Here is a 22,327-nt window from a genome sequence, read left to right on the forward strand (position 1 = left end):
CCCAGCCCTCTGATAAAAGTTCCCAAGTGAATCTCATGCATAAATCAACTTGGGAGTAATCATTCTGTTCTTTGTGATTGAAATGGATAATGAAAAGCAATAGAAAAATGAGTGCTACCTATCAGAAAAATAAGAAGTAAAAATTTATATTTTTATATTATCATTTTATTACTTTGAGCTTTATTACAGTTTAACAAAATGTTATCATTCTTTGTAGAGAATTGTACCAGCAAAGAATTTTCACTATAGGCTAGTTACATCATAGAAGGAAATAATACGAATTTTTTTTTTAATTTATTTATTTGGTACTGAGGATTGAAACCAGGGACACTTTACTACTGAGCTACAACCCCAGTCCTTGTTTATTGTTATTTTGTTCTTTGGGAGTTTTGTTTCTTTTATTTGTTTTTGTTTTTGAAACAGGTTCCAACTGAGTTGCTTGGGGCCTAAGTTGCTTAGCCTCACCTCAGATTTGCAATCCTGCCTCAGCCTCCCAAGTCACTGAGAAATCAGTGCACCACTGAGCCAGCCAAAATAATTTTTAAAGACTTCTTATTAGTAGTAAAAGTTGTAATTTCATTTGACAAGTAGTAAATTTTGTACCTTTAATAAATTTGTAAAATCAAATCAATAATACTACTTCTGTGTATTATTTACAGAAATTATTTTTAAAATGTTGCCAGGTATAGAAAACATATGTGTATTTACCATCAGGCAGTGGAGCAGTTATCTAGGCTTCAGTCTCCATTTTACAATTATCTTTGTGATGATGGACAAATTGCTTAGTCTTAGTTGCCTCATCATTAAAATGGGAAGGAGTCCCCTTAACGTTGTAAGTTAAACAATGTAATTGAAGGATTAAAGCCACAAATACCATTTGTCCTTGAGTATGAGTTTTCTTTAACATTTATTTCTCTGAAATTTATGTATTTACAGGAAATAGGAAAAGGCAACTCTGCTATATTATATATTTCTGTTTCATTATAGTAATCAAACCAGGAATTATGGGGTGAGGGTGTAATGACTCCAATTTTTATTCTCAATTTTAAACCTAGGGGATCAAATACTTCCATTTTCTGGAATGGTAGAAAATATATGGCAACATGAGATCAAATGAATGAAAAAGTGAAAATGAATTGCTCTTTTTATCTAAAATTCTAATAACAAATGAGCAATGTGTGTGTCTATCACTGTTATGTTTTATCGCAGTGCCAAAAAGGGTTTTTATTTTGTGGTGGTGTTGTTTTTAAGGTTTATAATGAACAGATCCGTGACCTCTTGGTGAATTCTGGTCCACTTGCTGTCCGGGAAGATGCCCAAAAAGGAGTGGTTGTTCAGGGTTTGACTTTACACCAGGTATGTTTATAAATGCCTTTTTCTCATGTTAGAATAATAGTATGTATGACTAGCCATTTACTTATTTTCCAACCTATTTAGAAAAGAAAGAAACTAATGAAATACAGAATTAAGTAGGATATGTCTTTGCTCTTGAAATAATTGGGGGTTTTTTGGTTTTGTTTTTTCAAAAAAATCTGCTTGAACATTTGATTTTTGTGTTTTATTCTGTTATCTCCTCCAAGGCTATATTTACCTTTTATTCCTCATACAGCACCAAGTTCTGAGCGGATGATACATAGGTGATATTTAATACAATTGAGTGATAGAAAACACTTTCCTTTCACCTTTGAAAGTCTTGTTTCTTGAAAGTTTATTAAAGTGCTTAGGGTTGTACCTTAGTGCTGCAGCATTTGCCTAGCGTGTTTGAGTTCCTAGGTTTGATTCTGAGCAGTACACATACACATATACACACACACAAAGAAAAAAAAAGAAAGATTATTGAAAAATATAGATCTCTAATTTGTGTTGTGTTTTTGTTTTTCTATTTAAACTTATATAGCCCAAATCCTCAGAAGAAATTTTACAGTTATTAGATACTGGAAATAAGAACAGGACACAACATCCCACTGATGTGAATGCTACATCTTCTCGTTCTCATGCTGTTTTCCAGGTAATGAGCTATCACTTTTAAAGTAAAATTTAAGATAAATAAAGCAAAATTCATGAATAATAATTTCCATACATGAGGAAAAAGATTTCTTCATCTGTAGACTTTTCTTCTTCTCAGTACTTTCTTTACTTTGCAGCTTTTTTTTTTTTTTTTTTTTTACTTTGCAGCTTTTAAGAATATCTTACCACTAAGAATATTTAGAATTCAGATGGCATAAAACAAAAGCATGATCTTTCACCTTTGTGAATATAGGAATATATAGGTTTCAGTCCTTATAGATACAGGATGGTAAAGTGATAGTAACAGAAGCTTTTTTTTGTTAAGTAGTTGAATATATTTAATCATTCTACAAAAATAATCTTATATTCAGAGTAAGATTTCTCCTATATGAATCTAGATTTATAGAGCTGTTTGATAAGGAGGATATTAATTCACTTGTTAAAGATTTCATCATGAGGAGCATGTAAGTACCTGCATTCCTTAAGATTGACATAGTTCACATGACATAAAAGACCTAAAGCATTGGTTAGTAGCCATTGCTTGTACTTCCTAGTCCTTTTTATAACCAAGTGATTATGTAAAGCCTGATTTTGAATTATACTGTGTAAAATTCTTCTTATGAAACAGAAAATATTGCAGTTGAAAGAATTTATATCTCGAGAACTCAAGCCATTCAGATGATCTCCAGGAAACAAGTTTTCATTGGTCTTTTCTTACTGCTATTTATTTAGTCTTGTGAGAAAATATCTGTGACACTGAAATTTCCCTGAAATATCTTAGACCTTGCTTTATAAGAAAATTTAATTAAATAATTTTATAATGGAGTAATGGGTTTTCTTCCTTACCACCTTTTTTATTTCACTTAAAATGCTAAGAAATAGCTTAAAACATTTGAATAAATTATACCTTACTAGGCAGTTGAAAATAACAAGTATACTACTACCTTTTTCATATATATAATATTCTCTTAATTATAAAAACATAAAACAGTTTTGTAGATTAGAAAAAGTTTACTCTTGATTTTGGGTCAACATTCACATTCAGCTTTCCTTTGAAAGTAATCCTGGAGGCTTGCAAAGCATTCTGACCACTACCTTTGGTTTTCTCTTAGGAACATTATTTCTATAGAACCCCTGTACCTTACCCACCATCACCTCTGATAATTCCATATTCTGATTCAAGTGGTACCAGAATACAAATACAATTGTTTTGGCTTCAAACAGATCAAGAGTTATTTTCCTCTAAGTATACTGCATTAGTCAGCTTTCTGTTGCTTTAACAAATACTTAAGATGATCAGTTTAGATATATGAAAAGATTTATTCGTACTTTTGGAGGTTTCAATCCTTAGTGAATTGGCCCTCTTGCTTTTGAGCCTGTGGTGAGGCAGCACATCATGACTAATTGTGTATAGAGTGGCAAAATCTTTCACCTTATGGCTCCATGAGAAAATAGAAGGTTCTGAGGTCCTGGCTGTTTTCTTTAAGCACATGCCCTCAATGACCAAAAGATCTCCCTTTTTGTACCACATTTTTTTACCATTGTGTGTGTGTGTATGAGAGAGAGAGAGAAATTAAAAGAAAATGATGTCTCGGGTCTTGCTATCTTGCCCAGGCTGATCTCAGACTCCTGGGTTTAGTTGATCCTCCTACCTCAGACCTCCAGAGTACCTAGGACTTCAGGCCTACACCACCATGCCTAGGTTTGACCCCACCTCTGAAAGTTTCCACCACCTCCAGGTAGCACTAGTCTGGGGAACAAGTGTTTAACACATAGGCCTTTGGGATATTTAAGATCCAGAGTAGGGCTAGGACTGTGGTACAGTGATAGAGCGCTTGCCTAGTGTGTATGATGTCCTGTGTGAGACCCACAGCACTTCAACAAAAAAGCAAAGGGGAAAAGAAGTAAAATCTATCCTGCAGCATATACACATAAGAAGGCTTTTTGTTTTCATATTTTTCTCTAGTGATTATATTCAGTACTCTTAAATATCAGACTGTTACCGTATTTATTAATTTTTTAAATGACAATATTTTGTTTTCATGCTATTCTATAATTTAAGATTTATTTGCGACAACAAGACAAAACAGCAAGTATCAATCAAAATGTCCGAATTGCCAAGATGTCACTTATTGACCTGGCAGGGTCTGAGCGTGCCAGTGCTACCAGTGCTAGAGGGACCCGATTTGTAGAAGGCACAAATATTAATAAGTCACTTTTAGCTCTTGGGAATGTCATCAATGCCTTAGCAGATACAAAGGTGGGTACTGTACATTTGTTAAATATTTTGAAATATTGAAACATAATTTCTAGAAAGATACTATTTAATATAATTTTTAAATGTCTGTTACAAATCAAATTTAATCAGAATTGGTTGAATTAAAAGTAATGAATATCAAATTGATAATATTTCATGGTACATTCTTATCATTTATTTCGAACTTGCACAATAAGAATGATAATTGAGCCAGGTGCAGTGGCTCACACCTGTAATCCCAGTGGCTCTAGAGGCTGAGACAGGAAGATCCAGAGTTCAAGCCAGCCTCAGCAAAGGTGAGGCACTAAGCAACTCAGTGAGACCCTGTTTCTAAATAAAATACAAAATAGGGCTGAGGGTGTGGCTTAGTGAGCGAGTGCCTCTGAGATTAGTCCCAGGCACCAAAAAGAAAAAGAAGAAGAAAAAAAAAAGTGATAATTGAAGTGGTCAGTACTTTATATACTGTTAATTTTTTTTAAATGTTATGTTTTCTTAAATTTTTTATTTTTAGATATAGTAGAATATGTTTTAAGTATTGACTTATAGAGAGGAAAAGGAACTAAACATATATCACTTAATATGGTAATGTTTACTAGGTGCTTTGGAAGTATTTAAAAATATTTTCCGTGTACTATATGCCAGCAGCGCCTACTAAAATGCAGTATATTTGATAACTAATGTAGTTGCAAAGATAGCACCCTGCTTTAGAAATTAAAATATGATCATTTAAGCTCAATCTGGCTGAAAATCTTTAGGAAAATTTTTTGTTAAACTGTTGAAAATGTGACGTTTTGATTTAGAATGAAGTACTTTAACATGATTGGGGAGTCTTTAAAGGACAAGTTACTAAATCACAAAAGCAAGATGTCTTTTATAGTCAGAATTAAAATCTGGAACATATAAGCAGACAGCATGATAGAACAACTGATTTTGTAAATTTAAACCATTCATACAGTAGGATATTTACTGTGTGTAATAATACTGAAATGACTCAATAGGAGTCACTATTTAAAACTTATGAATCTGTTTTAATGCTTGTCTTATACTTTTAAAATCATTATAAGTTACGGCAACAGCATACATTCTGTACTGTTTGGTAAAGGCTGTTACAATGAAAAGCATGTTACTAAGAGTTCAGGGATCTAGGACCTATTTCAAGCTCTGTGAATTATCAGCTGTTTAACCTGAAGCAAGTCATTTTACTTTTTGCTTATGTTCAGTTTTCTTTAATATGAAAAATATACATTGGATAACACAAGGTTGCTTTTAGCTTAATATTGTAATGAATATCTTTTAAGAAAAGAACAATCTTTAAAATGTTAATTCTTCGAATCCTATTGCAATTTCAGGCAAAGTCTCTAATGTTCTATTTATTTTATTTTATATCCATACTAGGTGGCTATTTAAGGAAAGATGTAGCTCTGTACTATGCAGAATTCTTATTCCTCTAGTGTATTTATATAGGGCATATATTGATTTATAGTGTCTAGCTATACTGCAAAGGCTGGGCTGAAACTTGTGATCCTACTGTCTTAGCCACCAGGGGCTGGGATTACAGGTGTGTGCCACCATACCAAACCCTACTGCTAACTTTTCACATTAATATGGCACAACTAATGAACCTTATATTTTTTTATGAACTAAAGTTCATACTCCATTGGAGATATAATTTTTAAATAGGATTTTTGTTTTATATTTTCACTGAATAGTGCTATAAGATTCATTATCATTTCAATCACCATTTATATCATAAGTCTAGGCAAAGTAAGGCAGTGCTTAAGTTCTTACAGTGAAGTAGTAGCAAGTTTGCATTTAAATGTGGAAAATGGCATAAGAATTCTTTTTTTGTTCTTTCAGAAAAAGAATCAGCATGTTCCTTACAGAAATAGTAAGCTTACTCGCTTGTTAAAGGATTCTCTTGGAGGAAACTGTCAAACTATAATGATAGCTGCTGTTAGTCCTTCCTCTTTATTCTATGATGACACATATAATACTCTTAAGTATGCTAACCGTGCAAAGGACATTAAATCTTCTGTAAGTATGTTTACTTTGCCTTTGTTCTCAGAGTACATATTAAATGCTTATTATTTTAATAATTCTAATGAAAGCATTAATTAGGGTTGTATTTCTACAAATGAGTTAGGCAGCTGAAGGAAACAAATATCTTCACTTACCTGGTCAACTGAGCATTAATTTAGTCACACCTTTAAGTATCGTGAGTATGTATATAAAGGATAATATCCCATCATCTGTGTACTAGGGTGCTTTAATCCCTTTCTTTTCAGCCTTTCACATTATGGCACATGGTATTTGGTCATATCATAGAGTTATCAGTTAAGGCCTTAATACATTTATTGCTGGCACATTTCTTGCTGTACTTTAGCTGAGCACCAATACTTTCTACCTGAAAACCTAGGACATGTTAATCTCTCCATGCTTAATGTACCTCATCTGTAAAATCATTATAATATCTGTCTCAATTTATAAAGTGAAGAGTCTTTTCTTGATAATTTATTTCCATATTCATGATGTTGATGTGCCATTTTCTACATAGGTTAAGAAATACACTAATGATTGGTTAGGTTTTTTTGTTTGTTCTTGTTTTTTTTCCCACTTGTTTCAGATACTTTAAAGACAACAGAATAAGTGAAAACATGATATATGTTTAAAACCTCAGGATCTCAGGGCCGAAGAGACCCACAGTTAAACTAGTGTGATGACTCCTCCTCTTCTTCCTTCTGCTACTTTCTTTAAGTATCTGAAGATAAGCAGCTTGTTGTCATCCTAAGAGAAATGTTCATGTTACTTAAAAGCAGTTATACTAGAATCATATAAAGGTTTTTCACATGTTTTTCATGTAATCCTTATTCCAACCCATTGCAGAAAGCATTTCTAACTCTACAGTTGTATAAATCAAAGCTCAGGGAGTTCAAGTATTTGGACTTGACCATGTCTAAATTTCTCTCTACTATTTTGTATTTGCCAGGGGGTTCATACTATTATAAAAAGGACAAGACAGAACAAGAATTTAGTAAAAAATTAGTTGAACTCATTAGTGAGTGGAACATAAAATTACCTCTACTAAATTTCTTAAAAGTCACAGAAAAAAGAAAATAGGCAATTTTTATTATATTGTGAGTGAATGCTTAAAAGACTTTTTCTCAGTATGGCAATTTCATATACATTATTAATATGCTCACATACTCTTTTGTCACAGGTTTTAAACATGAGCATAATTAATCATTATTGTTACATGATCATATTTGTCAGAAAATCATAATTGATGAAAGTGAATCAAAACATAATGCCTTTTTTATGTATGTAACTTTGTGATTATTATCCCTGTATATATAATTATGATTTTTATCTTTTAACAGTTGAAGAGCAATGTTCTTAGTCTCAATAATCATATATCTCAGTATGTAAAGATCTGTAATGAGCAGAAAGCAGAGGTATGTCTTCTGTTTATATTGTTATGCTAATTTTCCTCAGATCCTAGTTACAAGATTCTTTTAGCCTAATTGTCTGAAAAATAATTGCATTTCCTACTCAATTGAAATCTGGCTCATTCAGTTATATTTTTATAGCTACAATTTTGGTGTGGCTGTATATAATGGAAAAAAATAACTTGTTTTATGTTTTAACTAGTATTTTCTCTCTACTAGATATTAATGTTAAAAGAAAAACTAAAAGTCTATGAAGAACAGAAAACCTTTACAGATAGAAATGACAAAACAAAATTAATGATTTCAAACCCTCAGGAAAGAGAAATTGAAAGGTAAAGTAATATAAAATCTCATATTGAAGGAATTTATTTTTTTTTTTAATATTTATTTGTTTTTTAGTTTTCAGCGGACACAACATCTTTGTTTATATGTGGTGCCGGGGATCGAACCCGGGCCGCACGCATGCCAGGCAAGCACGCTACCGCTTGAGCCACATCCCCAGCCCGGAATTTATTTTTTTTAATTGAGTTATATAGTCTGTGTTAACCATCATTATTTATTTTATACACACACATACACAGAGGTACACACTCAACTGAATTCAGAAAGTTACTGATTGCTCTTTGTATTACATACTTTGGAAATGAGATAATTTTTGTTTTGATTTTATAGATAGTGATGGAAACCAGGACTTGTTTATAAAGTTTTTTAATTACTTGAATGAGCATCTCTGGATATAAATGAATTGACAAATAGTTATTTTTTCAAGTTGACCCATTGTCTTCCTAGAACTACTCAAGACTAACAATTCTTGATCCAATGTTCCAGTGAGTTAGTTTGGAAAATTGTTATAATTGTTTGGGGAGAAATTTTATATCATTAACTACTTTCTTTTTCTTCCTAAACCACTTCTAGTTTTTTTTATATGTGGCTTCGTGGGTTTTAATGATTTTTAGATACATATTCATTTCATCTGATAACTGTAATAATCCTATCAAACAGTGTTAAGGAAGGTATTTCCTGAGAGATAAGAGAAAGACACATCATTTTTCGAGTAAATTCTTATGTTTCTGCACTATACTATTTGGCAAACTTCATAGAAGTACTTACTTACAACACTTATTTCTATCAGTGACAAGAATTTGTTGTTTCCACTGCATAGCTAGACCTGTATAGACTTTTGATTTGTTGTTGTTGTTATTTCTCACCAATTTTAATGTCTTTTTTAAAATAACATAAGTGATTCCTTGTTATTTATTTAGTCTTATCAAAAAAAAATTTTTTTTTTTTTTTTTTTCAGTACTGGCAGTTGAATCCAAGGGTGCTCTACCACTGCACCTAGACCTTTTTATTTTTTTTATTTTGAGACAGGGTCTCACTGAATTTCTGAGACTGGCTTTGAACTTAGAATCCTTCTGCCTTGGCTTCCTGATTCACTGAAATTATAGACATATATCACAGTGCCCAACTTTCAAAAAAAGCTTTTACCTCTGATGTATTATTATTAGTTGCTGTTATTGCTTCATTTTGTTAGTCAAACATAGCTGTGGTCATCATGCAAATGGATAATATCTCTGATAATACAGTTTCTTTAAAATTGAAGAAGTTACTAGCTTTTCAAAGTTGGAGTAATTGCTTCCATAGAATTTCTTAGCATTACCTAACCAAATCTACTTTACCAATTAAAACCTTATAGATTAGTAAACTTTTCTGGAGTCGATAACTTTAAATCATTGAACTATCTTCTAATAAAATTATTCAGAGGAAGATGGCCTGAGCTATGAAAAAAACATTTATTTGAACTTTTTATTTTTCCATCTTTTAATTAACAATAAAAACTTTGATTTTAGTTCTAGCAATGTGTTAAATAATTTACTTATATTTAAAGAAGGTGATTTTAAAATTATATATTCTATAACCTTTGTCATTTCCCCACAAATAGTAATGTCCTGAAAGAAATATATAAAATATCTTTATCATACCTATATTTTTCCTTGAGATGTTTGTATTCCATGAATTTTCTTTTTTTTTTAATTTTTATTATTAGTTGTTCAAAACATTACATAGTTCTTGACATATCATATTTCATACATTTGATTCAAGTGGGTTATGAACTCCCATTTTTATCCCGTATACAGATTTCAGAATCACATCAGTTACACATCTACTTTTTTACATACTGCCATACTAGTGTCTATTGTGTTCTGTTGCCCTTCCTATCCTCTACTATCTCCCCTCCCTTCCCCTCCCATCTTCTCTCTCTACCCCATCTACTGTAATTCATTTCTCCCCCTTGATTTTTTTCTCTTTCCGCTCACTTCCTCTTATATGTAATTTTGTATAACAGTGAGGGTCTCCGTCCATTTCCATGCAATTTCCCTTCTCTCTCCCTTTCCCTCCCACCTCTCGTCCCTGATTAATGTTAATCTTCTCATGCTCTTCCTCCCTGCTCTGTTCTTAGTTACTCTCCTTATATCAAAGAAGACATTTGGCATTTGTTTTTTAGGGATTGGCTGGCTTCACTTAGCATAATCTGCTCTAATGCCATCCATTTCCCTGCAAATTCCATGATTTTGTCATTTTTTAGTGCAGAGTAATACTCCATTGTGTATAAATGCCACATTTTTTTTTATCCATTCATCTATTGAAGGGCATCTAGGTTGGTTCCACAGTCTAGCTATTGTGAATTGTGCTGCTATGAACATCGATGTAGCAGTATCCCTATAGTATGCTCTTTTAAGGTCTTTAGGGAATAGTCCGAGAATGGGAATAGCTGGGTCAAATGGTGGTTCCATTCCCAGCTTTCCAAGAAATCTCCATACTGCTTTCCAAATTGGCCACACCAATTTGCAGTCCCACCAGCAGTGTACAAGTGTACCCTTTTCCCCACATCCTCGCCAGCACTTGTTGTTGTTTGACTTCATAATGGCTGCCAATCTTACTGGAGTGAGATGGTATCTTAGGGTGGTTTTGATTTGCATTTCTCTGACTGCTAGAGATGGTGAGCATTTTTTCATGTACTTGTTGATTGATTGTATGTCCTCCTCTGAGAAGTGTCTGTTCAGGTCCTTGGCCCATTTGTTGATTGGGTTATTTGTTTTCTTATTGTTTAATTTTTTTAGTTCTTTGTATACTCTGGATATTAGGGCTCTATCTGAAGTGTGAGGAGTAGAAATTTGTTCCCATGATGTAGGCTCCCTATTTACCTCTCTTATTGTTTCTCTTGCTGAGAAAAAACTTTTTAGTTTGAGTAAGTCCCATTTGTTGATTCTAGTTATTAACCCTTGTGCTATGGGTGTCCTATTAAGGAATTTGGAGCCCAACCCCGCAATATGTAGATTGGAGCCAACTTTTTCTTCTATCAGACGCAGAATCTCTGATTTGATATCAGGCTCCTTGATCCATGTTGAGTTAACTTTTGTGCATGGCGAGAGAAAGAGATTCAGTTTCATTTTGTTGTATATGGATTTCCAGTTTTCCCAGCACCATTTATTGAAGATGCTATCCTTCCTCCATTGCATGCTTTTAGCCCCTTTATCAAATATAAGATAGTTATAATTTTGTGGATTGGTCTCTGTGTCCTCTATTCTGTACCATTGGTCCACCTGCCTGTTTTGGTACCAGTACCATGCTGTTTTTGTTACTATTGCTCTGTAGTATAGTTTGAAGTCTGGTATTGCTATACCACCTGATTCACACTTCCTGCTTAGAATTGCTTTTGCTATCCTGGGTCTTTTATTTTTCCATATGAATTTCATGATTTGTGTGCCATGAATTTTCGAAGTGTCTTTTCCTATAAAAGTTTAATAATGTTTTATACACTTTAAACAGGTAAGAGAAAAATATATAGTATTTACTGTATCAAAGCTGTTTGGAAAGAATATTCAAAAAGAAGTCCCTAAAAGATAATACAATTGTTATTTATAATGAACAATTCTAAAACTTGTTTTCCAGTTAACTTGAATATTTTAAATAACTAGGAAATAGTTATTAATCAGTTCTTTAAAACTTTTTGTTTTGAATGATGTTTTTTTTTAAGGAGCTTTTTAGAAACCTTTGATACTAATTTCCTTACTTCATCTAATCAGCAAACATCACCATGTAAAATGTCTGGAACAGAATTACAAAATTGACAAGTATTTAATTTTCTTCTTGAGTAAATAGTTGCAGAAAACTAAGAAATTACTATTGGTTATAATCTAAAGATAACATTTCATTTACTGGCATTAGTGTTGGTGTAATACAATACAGTAAAATCACAATGTTCATACATATTTCCTATGAAATATTTATCAGGTTGACAAAACTGCAGTAAAGTCAATGTATTGTGGCTTCTATTCATTCCCGGTAGAGTTTCATTAAGAACTACTGACGTACATTGGCAGTATGTTTTACCACAGATACTTACAAATTTATCTAAAATTCTGGCCAAAGAACATTTATTTTTAAATGCATGTACTTGATTTTACTTTGAAGTCTTCGCAGTTAATTCTTTGAGATTTTTGCTGGTATGTGGTTGTTCATATTACAACCATATATCAGAACTGAACTATGAGTTGAAAGCAAAAATATATTTTTACAGGATTAAAATATTGTTGTAACCTCTGTTCTGTTGATCCTATAAAAGTGCAGAATTGCAGGTTCCCAAGAAACCTCATAGGAGTTAATTAGCTATAATTCTTTGGACTTTGGAGATCTGAATCAAACATCCCAGCTTTGATTCTTTAGATCCATAGATTCTAAATAGCTTTAGATCTATTGATTCTTCTGCTCTTTGAAAGAAACAAACTGTGTGGCTTTTCTAGATTCACCACATTGTAAACTTGGATGTTTTGGGTCCTGGCAGTGTCAGTTGACTCTCAGCCAGGCTGTAGGGGGTACCTAACCGTATGGTGTGTTTTTCACTGTAACAAATTCCGAAGCTAAAATCTGGCTCTCTTGCTATCCCTAGGGGGCCATGGAGGCACCATATGATTATGCCTCCTCCTGCTTATTTCTTCACAGTGAGCCAACACCAAAACAACACACAATGTTGTGTTGCTTCTGGGGCCTTGAGAATTAGCATAGTACAGATTCAGGTTTTATCTTTTTCTTCCTAACATAAAATATTTTATTTTGCTAAGTAGTCAGATTATATTTAAACATAAGCATAGACAAAATATAGTATATTGCTAATACCACAGGCCTTGCAGTTGCATATATTTTTCAATAACATAATTTTCCTTGGTAGACAGAGAGAAACCTAGCAGTAGAAATAAGTTAAAACCCCTTTTAAAACATTTTGTAGTAGGAACATTCCTAGCCTGCATGTTCTTTATCATTGAGTATAATTCTGTGAGTGGAATAGATTATTTTCTTCACTCATTTCTTTTAGTAAACTTTATATGACTTGTCAAAAAATTAATGAAATTCTGTAATGTGTTTTATTTTTGGTAGATATCAAGAAATTCTGAACTGCTTGTTTCAGAATCGGGAAGAAATCAGACAAGAATATCTTAAGTTGGAAATGTTACTTAAAGAAAATGAACTTAAGTCATTCTATCAACAACAGTGCCATAAGCAAATAGAAATGATGTGTTCTGAAGACAAAGTAGAAAAGGTATTGAACAATTTTATAATTAAATTTTAGACAATGTAAAAAATATGGGAACTTCTACTTCTAGAAATTTGATAGGCAGGATTACTTAATCACTCATTTTCTATAAATACTTGGAAAAGCAGGAGAAAATATAGCAAATATTATTTTAAACCCATAAGAATACCAGAAAAGGGCTGGGGATATAGCTCAGTTGATAGAATCCTTTCCTTGCATGCACAAGGCCCTGGGTTCAATCCCCAGCACCACAAATATAAATATATATATATATATATATATATATATATATATATATATATATATATATATATTCAGAAAAAAAAATTAAATTCTTGGGTTTCTGAAGGCTTAAAATATTATAGTACACTGCTCTTTTCACACACATGTAGACCACTCTCACTACCTGTCTTTGGCATGTACCAAATAATTAGGTAAAATACCCAAGAGAGATAGTGAGTTAGAAATTTGAGCTCCCACATAAAGCTGGGAACTTCAGAGATTCATATCCTCGTGCTGGAATGAGAAGGGATGAGAGAGCAGAGGAAATCTTGCCAAAAAGCACAGGATAATAAGAGGTAAGGGAAAAAAATTTCATTTGAAGGCTATCATAGTATGCTTTCCCCAGTGATTGAGGCTTAAATTTTTTACAGCCCATGTATTTTGTTATAGAAAACCACTAAAGTTGACAAATTGATATAAATCAGGAAAAAAAAGTATACAACCAGTGATGCTTCTTGGAAACTTCACAGAAGTAATGTAAAATCAGCTTAAAGAAACAAACCCTCAACTCTTACCACTAATGAACTTACAGTCCAAAAGTATAAAATATGTGGTGACACAGTTCACCAAACACAGCAGTCAGCAGACTTAGCAAATATGGCTGAAGCCCTCAAACTTCAGATACTAGAGAAATCTATCCGATACAAACCGTGAAAATGAATAAAGTTATAATATAACAGAGATACAGACTACACAATACACCCAAATATGGGGATGGTGAGAAATTTCCACAAATAATTAATATTATCCTTATAATTAACATGAGGAAATGAAGGGACAGTTAAGTCATTTTGTCAATGGTTGCAGGAGCTTATAGGTAGCTCAGCTATGATTTAAACTCTAGCAAGCTGATTCTACTGCCTGTGCTTTTATTCTTGTCCCTATGCTCTTATTCTTGTCCCTCTGCTTTTTTTGGCATGTTAGATGTAGCAGAAGAGAGAATTAAGAACATGAAAATAGATCTGAAAGAATGCTATCATTGTGAATGAAAAGATTGGATATATGAACAAGATGTTCTTATATGAAGTACTGACTTGGTATAATATGCAGATTATAATTGTAGGACAATATGTATAAAAGAACATATACTCAATATGTCTTGCCAGTACTACTTCCTTCCCATAGCAAATTTCGCTAATTAATTGCCATAATCTTTCTGAATTTGAAAGTAGCCAAACTAACAACTATGAATAGACTAGAATTTGGTACATGATATCATGCACATCTGCCATAGTGGAAAATAGTGACAAGAGATTGGGAAGATAGGATAATAGAACAGATTGTGAAAACTTTGGTTGTTGAGAATTGAGAGTCTATTTGTGTATCCAAAAGACAGTCTTTGAAGGTAGTCTGGGTACCATTGTTAAAATGTAGAAACAGAGTGCCATTTTTAAATCATTTGAATAAACTACTTAGTGCCATTAATAAGTTTGGTCTGTTGAATCCCAAACTAATTTAGATTGTTGCTATTTTAAAGTAGTGAAGTAGATTTGACTTGTTTCTTCAGTTTTGGGTTTTTTGTGTGTGTGTGTGTGTATGTGTGTGTTTTGTTTGTTTCATTTTAAGTTATTGGTTGTAGTTAAGCCATTGAGAAACATAGGAGGGCATCTAGAGGCAGAATTGTTTTGTTTTTATGCAGAAGTCAAACTTAGTCTTAATAAACTGCTTACCAAGGCAAGGAATTTTATATATTTTGGACCCTCTCCAAAAAGAAGTTTATTATCAAAAGTACTGAAAAGAATCTCATAACATTGATTTGGCTTTAAGTAATTCTGTAGTATGGACTCTGAAATTAATATTAAAGTTCCTGAGTAGTTTTATGGCCACATAAAGATAATTTGTAAAATTAGTTTTGATGAAGAAATGTGAGTTTGCCACATTAGCAGTTCTTTTATACTGTGCAACAGTAACACCTAAAATTTTAGAATTATGTGTTTGTTCTCTCATGACTTTTGTAGTGTTCTGGAAATTATGTTAAATAATGTCAAGTCCTTAATGGAAAACACTTCTCTTTTAATGTCACGGTCTGATATGAATAATTTACAGTGTATTTCCAAATACTTGGCACTTCTGAACAATGATTCATTGGAGGGACCCCCAATGGAAAACATTCCCATCAAGAATCATAAAGATTACATTTGATAGACATTAGAAGTAAAGTCAAAAACATACTTTTTGGGTTTTCGATTAGGATCTTTCTGGTATTAAATATCGCTGCCTTCAGACCCACAAATCATTTCTTGCTCTGACTTCTAAGAGTTAGAGTGAAATAAAGATAATTTAATTTAGCTGCCTTCCTTCAGGCAGGTACAATACTTTTATCCTCATTTTTCAGATGAGATGACTGAAGACCCACTGAGATTAACTTGCCTGAATTTTCACGCCTGCTAAATAGCAGAAGTCAAGACATCAAATCTCCCATTTTCTGTTAAGCAGTGTCGTTAAACTTAAACTTTCAGGATCCCATTCTGACTTTAAAAATTACTTAAGATTTCAAAGCTTTCTCATTTAGTTGGATTCCATCAACCACTATTGCTATTAGAAATCAAAATTGAGGAGCTGGGAATGTAAGCTCAGTGGTATAGTATTTGCCTAACAAATGTGAAGCCCCATACTACAAGAAAAATAAATCAAGACAGATTTACAAAAATATATTTATTATTCGCTTAAAAACAGTTGGTCCATTGCATGATAATATTCATAACTACTTTGTGAATTATGGCTATATAAATTATGTTTTCCTTAAACAAAAATTGGTAATGAGAAGAGTAGCTGTGTTTTAAGTTTTTTGCAGATCTCTTTATGCCTTGCTTTTTGTATCAGCTGTATTCACATATCTGCTTCTTTATTATGTTGTGATATAACACATCATTTAGTCTCTGGAAAACTACTATACAGTATATGTAAGTAAGAATTAAAAGAACCAATAAGGTCTTCATGTTTTTATGAAAATAGTTTTGACCTAGTGAATCCTCTGAAAGGATCTCAGGGATCTTTAAAGATTGAAGGGATCTTTGTCAGTCGGTATCACCCTTGAAAAACATTTGCATTATAGCATTCTATCCTACTTCTCTTCCTAAGTTTTGTTTTATTTTATCTTTTGGGAGTTTTATTTTATTTTATCTTTTTCAACTACTTAGATTTGTTTTTTGTTTGTTTGTTTAAGCAATTTGTTCTGTCAATGTCTTAACTAGAGTGTTTGGAATGTGATAAGGTAACTAGACAAATCACAATAGTGAAGAACATTCATTAGAATGACAGTGCCTGTTAACCATTTCTCCATGATCATTATACTCTATCCTAAAGTGACCCTATATTTCCCTTGAAGGAGAGATCCAATAAAATATATGGATATCTAGGATTTGTCTAGGGTTATCACATTTGCCTGACCCCAATCCTTTATAAGTTCCTATCTTCCATTCAGATGAAGGTAATCATGTTTTTTTGTTTTATCTTATATGCCCTCAACTGTGAATAATATATCATTTATAAAATTTAATTAGAAAGAGGAATTTATCACCTAAAGAGAGTAGAGTCTTTGACAAATTTCAAATCTAGTTTCTGTGCTTTTTCTTTTTAATTCCTTTGAAACCATCTGTAAGTGTTTGTTGTAATCCATGGGGATTTATTGTTTCAGGCATACCCATTATATCTGGTAATTATTTAGTTCAATACCTATCAGTAAATAGCCCAGAGAGGTCAAGCTATTCTCTCACACAGTTCCATTGATAGAGTATGACATAACCTTAAGACCAGTTTTGATCTCAATTCATGACCATGTAAACACCACAATTAGCCACAATGTCTATAATGGAATGTGAGCCAGTATCCAGACAAAATCAGATATTGATAAGTACGTTGTTATCTTTTCAATCATTTGTATCAGCCAGCTTAAGGCATTTTAGTCAAAACCAGAGCAATAGAACCCCATTTCTTCACGGTTTTTTTATGTAATTTTTTTTATTTATATATGACAGCAGAATGCATTACAATCCTTATTACGTATATAGAGCACAATTTTTCATATCTCTAGTTATATACATAGTATATTCACACCAATTCGTGTCTTTATACATATACTTTGGATAGTAATGATCATCACATTTCACCATCATTAATTACCCCATGCCCCTTCCCTTCCCCTCTAATCCCTCTTCCCTGTCTAGTCTTCACGTTTTTTAAATTGGAGAAAAGAGCACAATATGCATCTGCTTTGATTTTGAATAAGGAAATTAAGGAATTTATCTGACCTAGTATAAACTTTATAAATGCCATTACTGAAAGGAATGCAGTGTAGCACACACACTAGAAAGTTAGTCTTTGATTTGGCCATTGTATTTCTTAAAACCATAAACTACCAACATGTAATTTTATAAAAATGACTCATAACTCAATTTCCTGTTTTCCTGCAAGTAGTAGTATTGTGGGATTTCAAGGGGACAAATAAACTTTAAATACAAAAAGCATAGCTTACTTTAATAAACTATCACAACTTCTTTGCTAATATGGAATCAGCTATCATGAAAATAGATGGACTCTTTAAATGCATTTGTTTCAGGCCACTTGTAAACGAGATCATAAACTTGCCATGATGAAAACCCGTCGCTGCTACCTGGAGAAAAAGAAGGAGGAAGAATTGAAGAGATTTGATGAAAATACTAATTGGCTTCATCGTGTGGAAAATGAAATGAGAGTCTTAGGTCAGAATGGCCATATTCCAAAGGTACAGATGTGTTTATACATTCAGATTTAATATTTGTAAAAACTGAGCTTTTAAAATTTGTCTTCCTTGTAGAGTAAAATTATCTTTCATACAAGAATAAATACCTACTAGATTTCCCTTCTCTGTACTCTCAGAAGACTAGAGTTACTTTTAAATGTTGTTATTCTTAAGCATTTGCATCCTTTTTGAGGTATCTCTTAAGTTAGAATAAAGTAATTCTATTACAAACCATGAGCATTCATCATGTAGGTAATTTACATTTGCTTTAAATCCAAATATTTTGTATGAAAACAGTCTTAAATGTGATTAGTATTAATTGTGTTACAGTTTACAGTGATTTCTGTGTCTAGCTGAGGATATTCTTTATTAGAATGGCAAAGATTATGTTTGTAAAGTGTACTCAAGGCTAATGGCTATTCTGCTCAATGCTACAAGTAATCTGACTTTAGTGTCTTTACTAATTTGGGCTATTTTGCTCCCTTAACAGTAAATCTTCTAGGTAGGCAGCTATTTCATGATTGTCATTTCATGATTGTAATATTACTGTTTCATCTCTAGTTTCAATTTTACACCTAGACCATAGAAGAGGAAAGAAATGAGGGAAGGATTTCTACACTGAGAGAGCAAAGACTTTTCCAGAAATTCCTTAAGGACTATCCATTGGCTAGAATTGTGTCACAAGGTTATTTCTAAATATAAAGAAGTCTGGAAAGGTGACTTTTTAGTATGTTGTGTTTCTCCCCCCCCCCCCCCAAAATTGGTGTTCTCTTCATGAGAAAGAAAGAAAAAGTAAATATGGGATAAGCACCTACCAGCAATTGCCACCAAGTAACTAGTTTTGAACCGGGTACCTAATACTTTAAAAGAATATTTTCAGTGTTTTTTTTTTTTTTTTTAAAGGAAAAGTATCATAAAGTCTTTACTTTGAAATTCTATACTTTATTTCAGCTAATTGTTATTAGGCTATAAAAATCTTCAAATTTCTGGAAGAGAAAACAGGCAGGCCTGAAAATAGAGATGAACTAAAATATTCAGTAACAAATGCTAGAGACCTTTAATATTCAAATGTATTAATTTTTTTTATAATTTAAAGATATTAGCCAATGCATCATGAGTAGAGGAATGGATTTTCCAGATAGCAATGAGTAGAAATGCTTTATAATCACTACTAGTAGCCAAAAAAAAAAAAAAAAATGTGGAAGCAAATGACTTTAACCTTAAAACATAAACATGACTGTGGAGAGGAAACTAGCAAGAATGGTCAATGACAATAGTTCAGAATAATGAAAGGATCAGGAAAGAACAGATACTTGTTTCTTAAGAAGAAAGACAAAGACAGAGTAATTTTTTAGTGGAGAGATTTATTGAGGATCATCCAATAGCTCAGTTTACTTCTTAGTCATTATAGAAGACTGGAAGATATCTTGTTAATAGCCTACCAATTAGTAGTAATATTTTATAATACCATAACAGTTTATAAAGTACTTTTAAATATTCCCCTCAAAAAGAATGTAGATATTGTAGAGAGAATAGGCTTTATACTTAAGAGTATTTAATAATTCTAGTATGTGATAATTTTTATATCTGTAAATATATTTAAGGCATTAGGAGCTTAAATGAAATTCTGTATTCAAAGGCCTAATAGCATTTAATAATACTTAATGAATAATAGTTTAATAGTCTAAGTAACAATTATATAGAAATCAATAGCCAAAGCAAGATACGCACAGAAAAAACGCAACAAAGTTAGTTGTATCATGTAACATATTTTCAGTGTTTCCTCCCGAACAGTCATTCTGAACTTTTTGGAAATCTTAGATGCCTTTGAGAATCTGAACCAAGTTATGTAGGTCCTATGTCCAGATGAGATATTGGGGAGGTCATATGTATACAATTTTGCATGTGTTTTCAGTCATTGAAGTTTTGTGAAGCCATGCTAAAAAAAAAGACAGTGATTCATCTTAGAACTGAGATTGTATAAGCTTAGAAAAGTTAACTTGTGAAATTTTATGCTAGATCTGAATCATCTAAAACTATAGAGAATCATCTTAGAAAGCAACAGTCTCTATCAATTACCTGTAAGAGTACTGAAACTACTCTGGATATAAGAAAACAACTGAGAAGAAAGAATAATATGGTAGACAAAAGAGAAATGGCTTTTCTCATATCTCAGTGATACAGTATTCAAGAGCAGTAATACTGCTTCTCTATAAGGTCATTGCTATATTTGGTTCCCCTAACCTGTGAGGTACTAGAAACCTTCAGAGACACTGTAAATTCATAGGGTAGAAACTCTGCTGCTTCAAATCCATTAAGACAGATGGGTAAACACATGAACAATATGAAAAAGCAAGCAAACAAACTACCCCAAACAACCCAGAATGCCTCAACAAAACAGCCCATTGATACCAGAGTGAAGGAAGTGTCAGAGAAGGAATTTAGAAAGCTCATAGTTAAACTGAACTATGAGTTTAAAAGATGATAAAAGGAGTAAAATCAGAAAAGAAAAAAAAAAAAAAAAACAAGAATTGAAAATCACTTCAACAAAGGTACAAAGATCCTAAAGAAAACTCAAACAGAAATTCTCAAAATGAAGGAATCAGTGAACCAAATTAAAAATTTAGTGTAAACATTCACTAATAGATTAGACCACTTGGAATATCACAGTTTTAGGCGTCAAAGACAGAGTATATAATTTTGAAAATAAAGTTGATGTTGGAGAAAAAATGTTAAGAGACCATGAATAGAATTATTAAGAAATATGGATAGCATTTGAAGGCCAAATCTAAGATTCATAGGGCTAGATAAAGGCTCTGAAGTACAAACTACAGGAACACACAATATTTTCAATGAAACAATATCAGAAAATTTTCCAAACCTTGAGAATGAAATAGAAAATCAAATACAGGAGGCTTACAGGGCCCCAATATACAAAATTACAACACACCCACATCAAGCCCCATTATTGTTGTGAAAATGCCTGACACAGAAGGATAGAATTTTGAAATCTGGAGAAAAACAACTGGTTGTATTTAGAGGGAAATCAATCTAGATCTTAGCCAATTTCTTAACCCAGACCTTTAAACCTAGAACGTCTTAGGATAATATATACCTAGCTCTGAAAGAAAATGGATGTCAGCCAAGAATACTATATCCAGTAAAATTAAGCTTCAAAATTGAAAATGAAATAAACACCTTCCACAATAAACAAAAAAAAAGTTAAAAGAATTCACATCTAAAAATGTTGCAGTACAAAATACTGTCAAAAAATATGAATGAAGAGGAAATAGAAATTAAAAATGAATGCCAGCAAAAGAAGTAACTATAATAGTCTAGCAAAGGAAAATCTAATTGAACTTAAAAAGCTAGAAATAAATCCAAATAACAGGAAATAAAAATTATCTCTCAATAATAACACTGAATGTTAATAGACTAAACTCATCAATCAAAAGATATAGGCTGGCAGATTGGGTTAAAAAATAAGACCCGACAGTATGCCATCTCCAAGACACTCACCTCATAGGCAAAGACATCCACAGTCTGAAGGTGAGAGTATGGGGAAAAAAATATCACTCACATGGATCTCACGAACAAGCAGGGGTTTCTACTCAAATAGATCACAGCACAATAATACTGGGTGACTTTAACACATTTCTCGTCACTGAATAGATCTTACAAACAAAAACTAGAGCAACTGTAGAACTAAAAAACAATAATTAACAGGCATATAGAATATTTCATCTGTCAATTACAGAATGCAATTTTTTCAGCAGCAAACAGAACATTTTCTGATGGAACCACATTATAGGCCACAAAGCAACTCCTAGCAAATACAAAAATAAAAATAAAAAATTAGAGATAATACCCTGCTTTCTATAAAATCATGATTAAATGAAATTACATCTATGATAAGATAAAAAATAGAAACTATTCTGACACCTGGAGACTAAATAATTCACTATTGAATGATGAATGGATAGCAGAAGAAATCAAGGGTTGAATCAAAAACTATGCGGAAG

The 22,327-nt window shown here is 32.4% G+C and overlaps 1 protein-coding gene across 2 annotated transcripts in view; it reads left to right on the forward strand.

Moving 5' to 3' along the window:
- Kif18a (kinesin family member 18A) overlaps positions 1 to 22,327 on the forward strand; it is a 72,829-nt gene that overhangs the window by 11,529 nt on the left and 38,973 nt on the right. For both annotated transcript variants that reach the window (XM_027936552.2, XM_071617122.1), the window contains exons 4-11: positions 1,252 to 1,356; positions 1,898 to 2,008; positions 4,070 to 4,267; positions 6,122 to 6,298; positions 7,642 to 7,716; positions 7,930 to 8,042; positions 13,147 to 13,309; positions 18,144 to 18,308. In XM_027936552.2, coding sequence (XP_027792353.1) covers positions 1,252 to 1,356; positions 1,898 to 2,008; positions 4,070 to 4,267; positions 6,122 to 6,298; positions 7,642 to 7,716; positions 7,930 to 8,042; positions 13,147 to 13,309; positions 18,144 to 18,308 — 1,107 coding nt within the window. The remainder of the gene's footprint in view (positions 1 to 1,251; positions 1,357 to 1,897; positions 2,009 to 4,069; positions 4,268 to 6,121; positions 6,299 to 7,641; positions 7,717 to 7,929; positions 8,043 to 13,146; positions 13,310 to 18,143; positions 18,309 to 22,327) is intronic.

The sequence above is a fragment of the Marmota flaviventris genome, chromosome 9, assembly GCF_047511675.1.
Source record: "Marmota flaviventris isolate mMarFla1 chromosome 9, mMarFla1.hap1, whole genome shotgun sequence".
Taxonomy (NCBI): domain Eukaryota; kingdom Metazoa; phylum Chordata; class Mammalia; order Rodentia; family Sciuridae; genus Marmota; species Marmota flaviventris.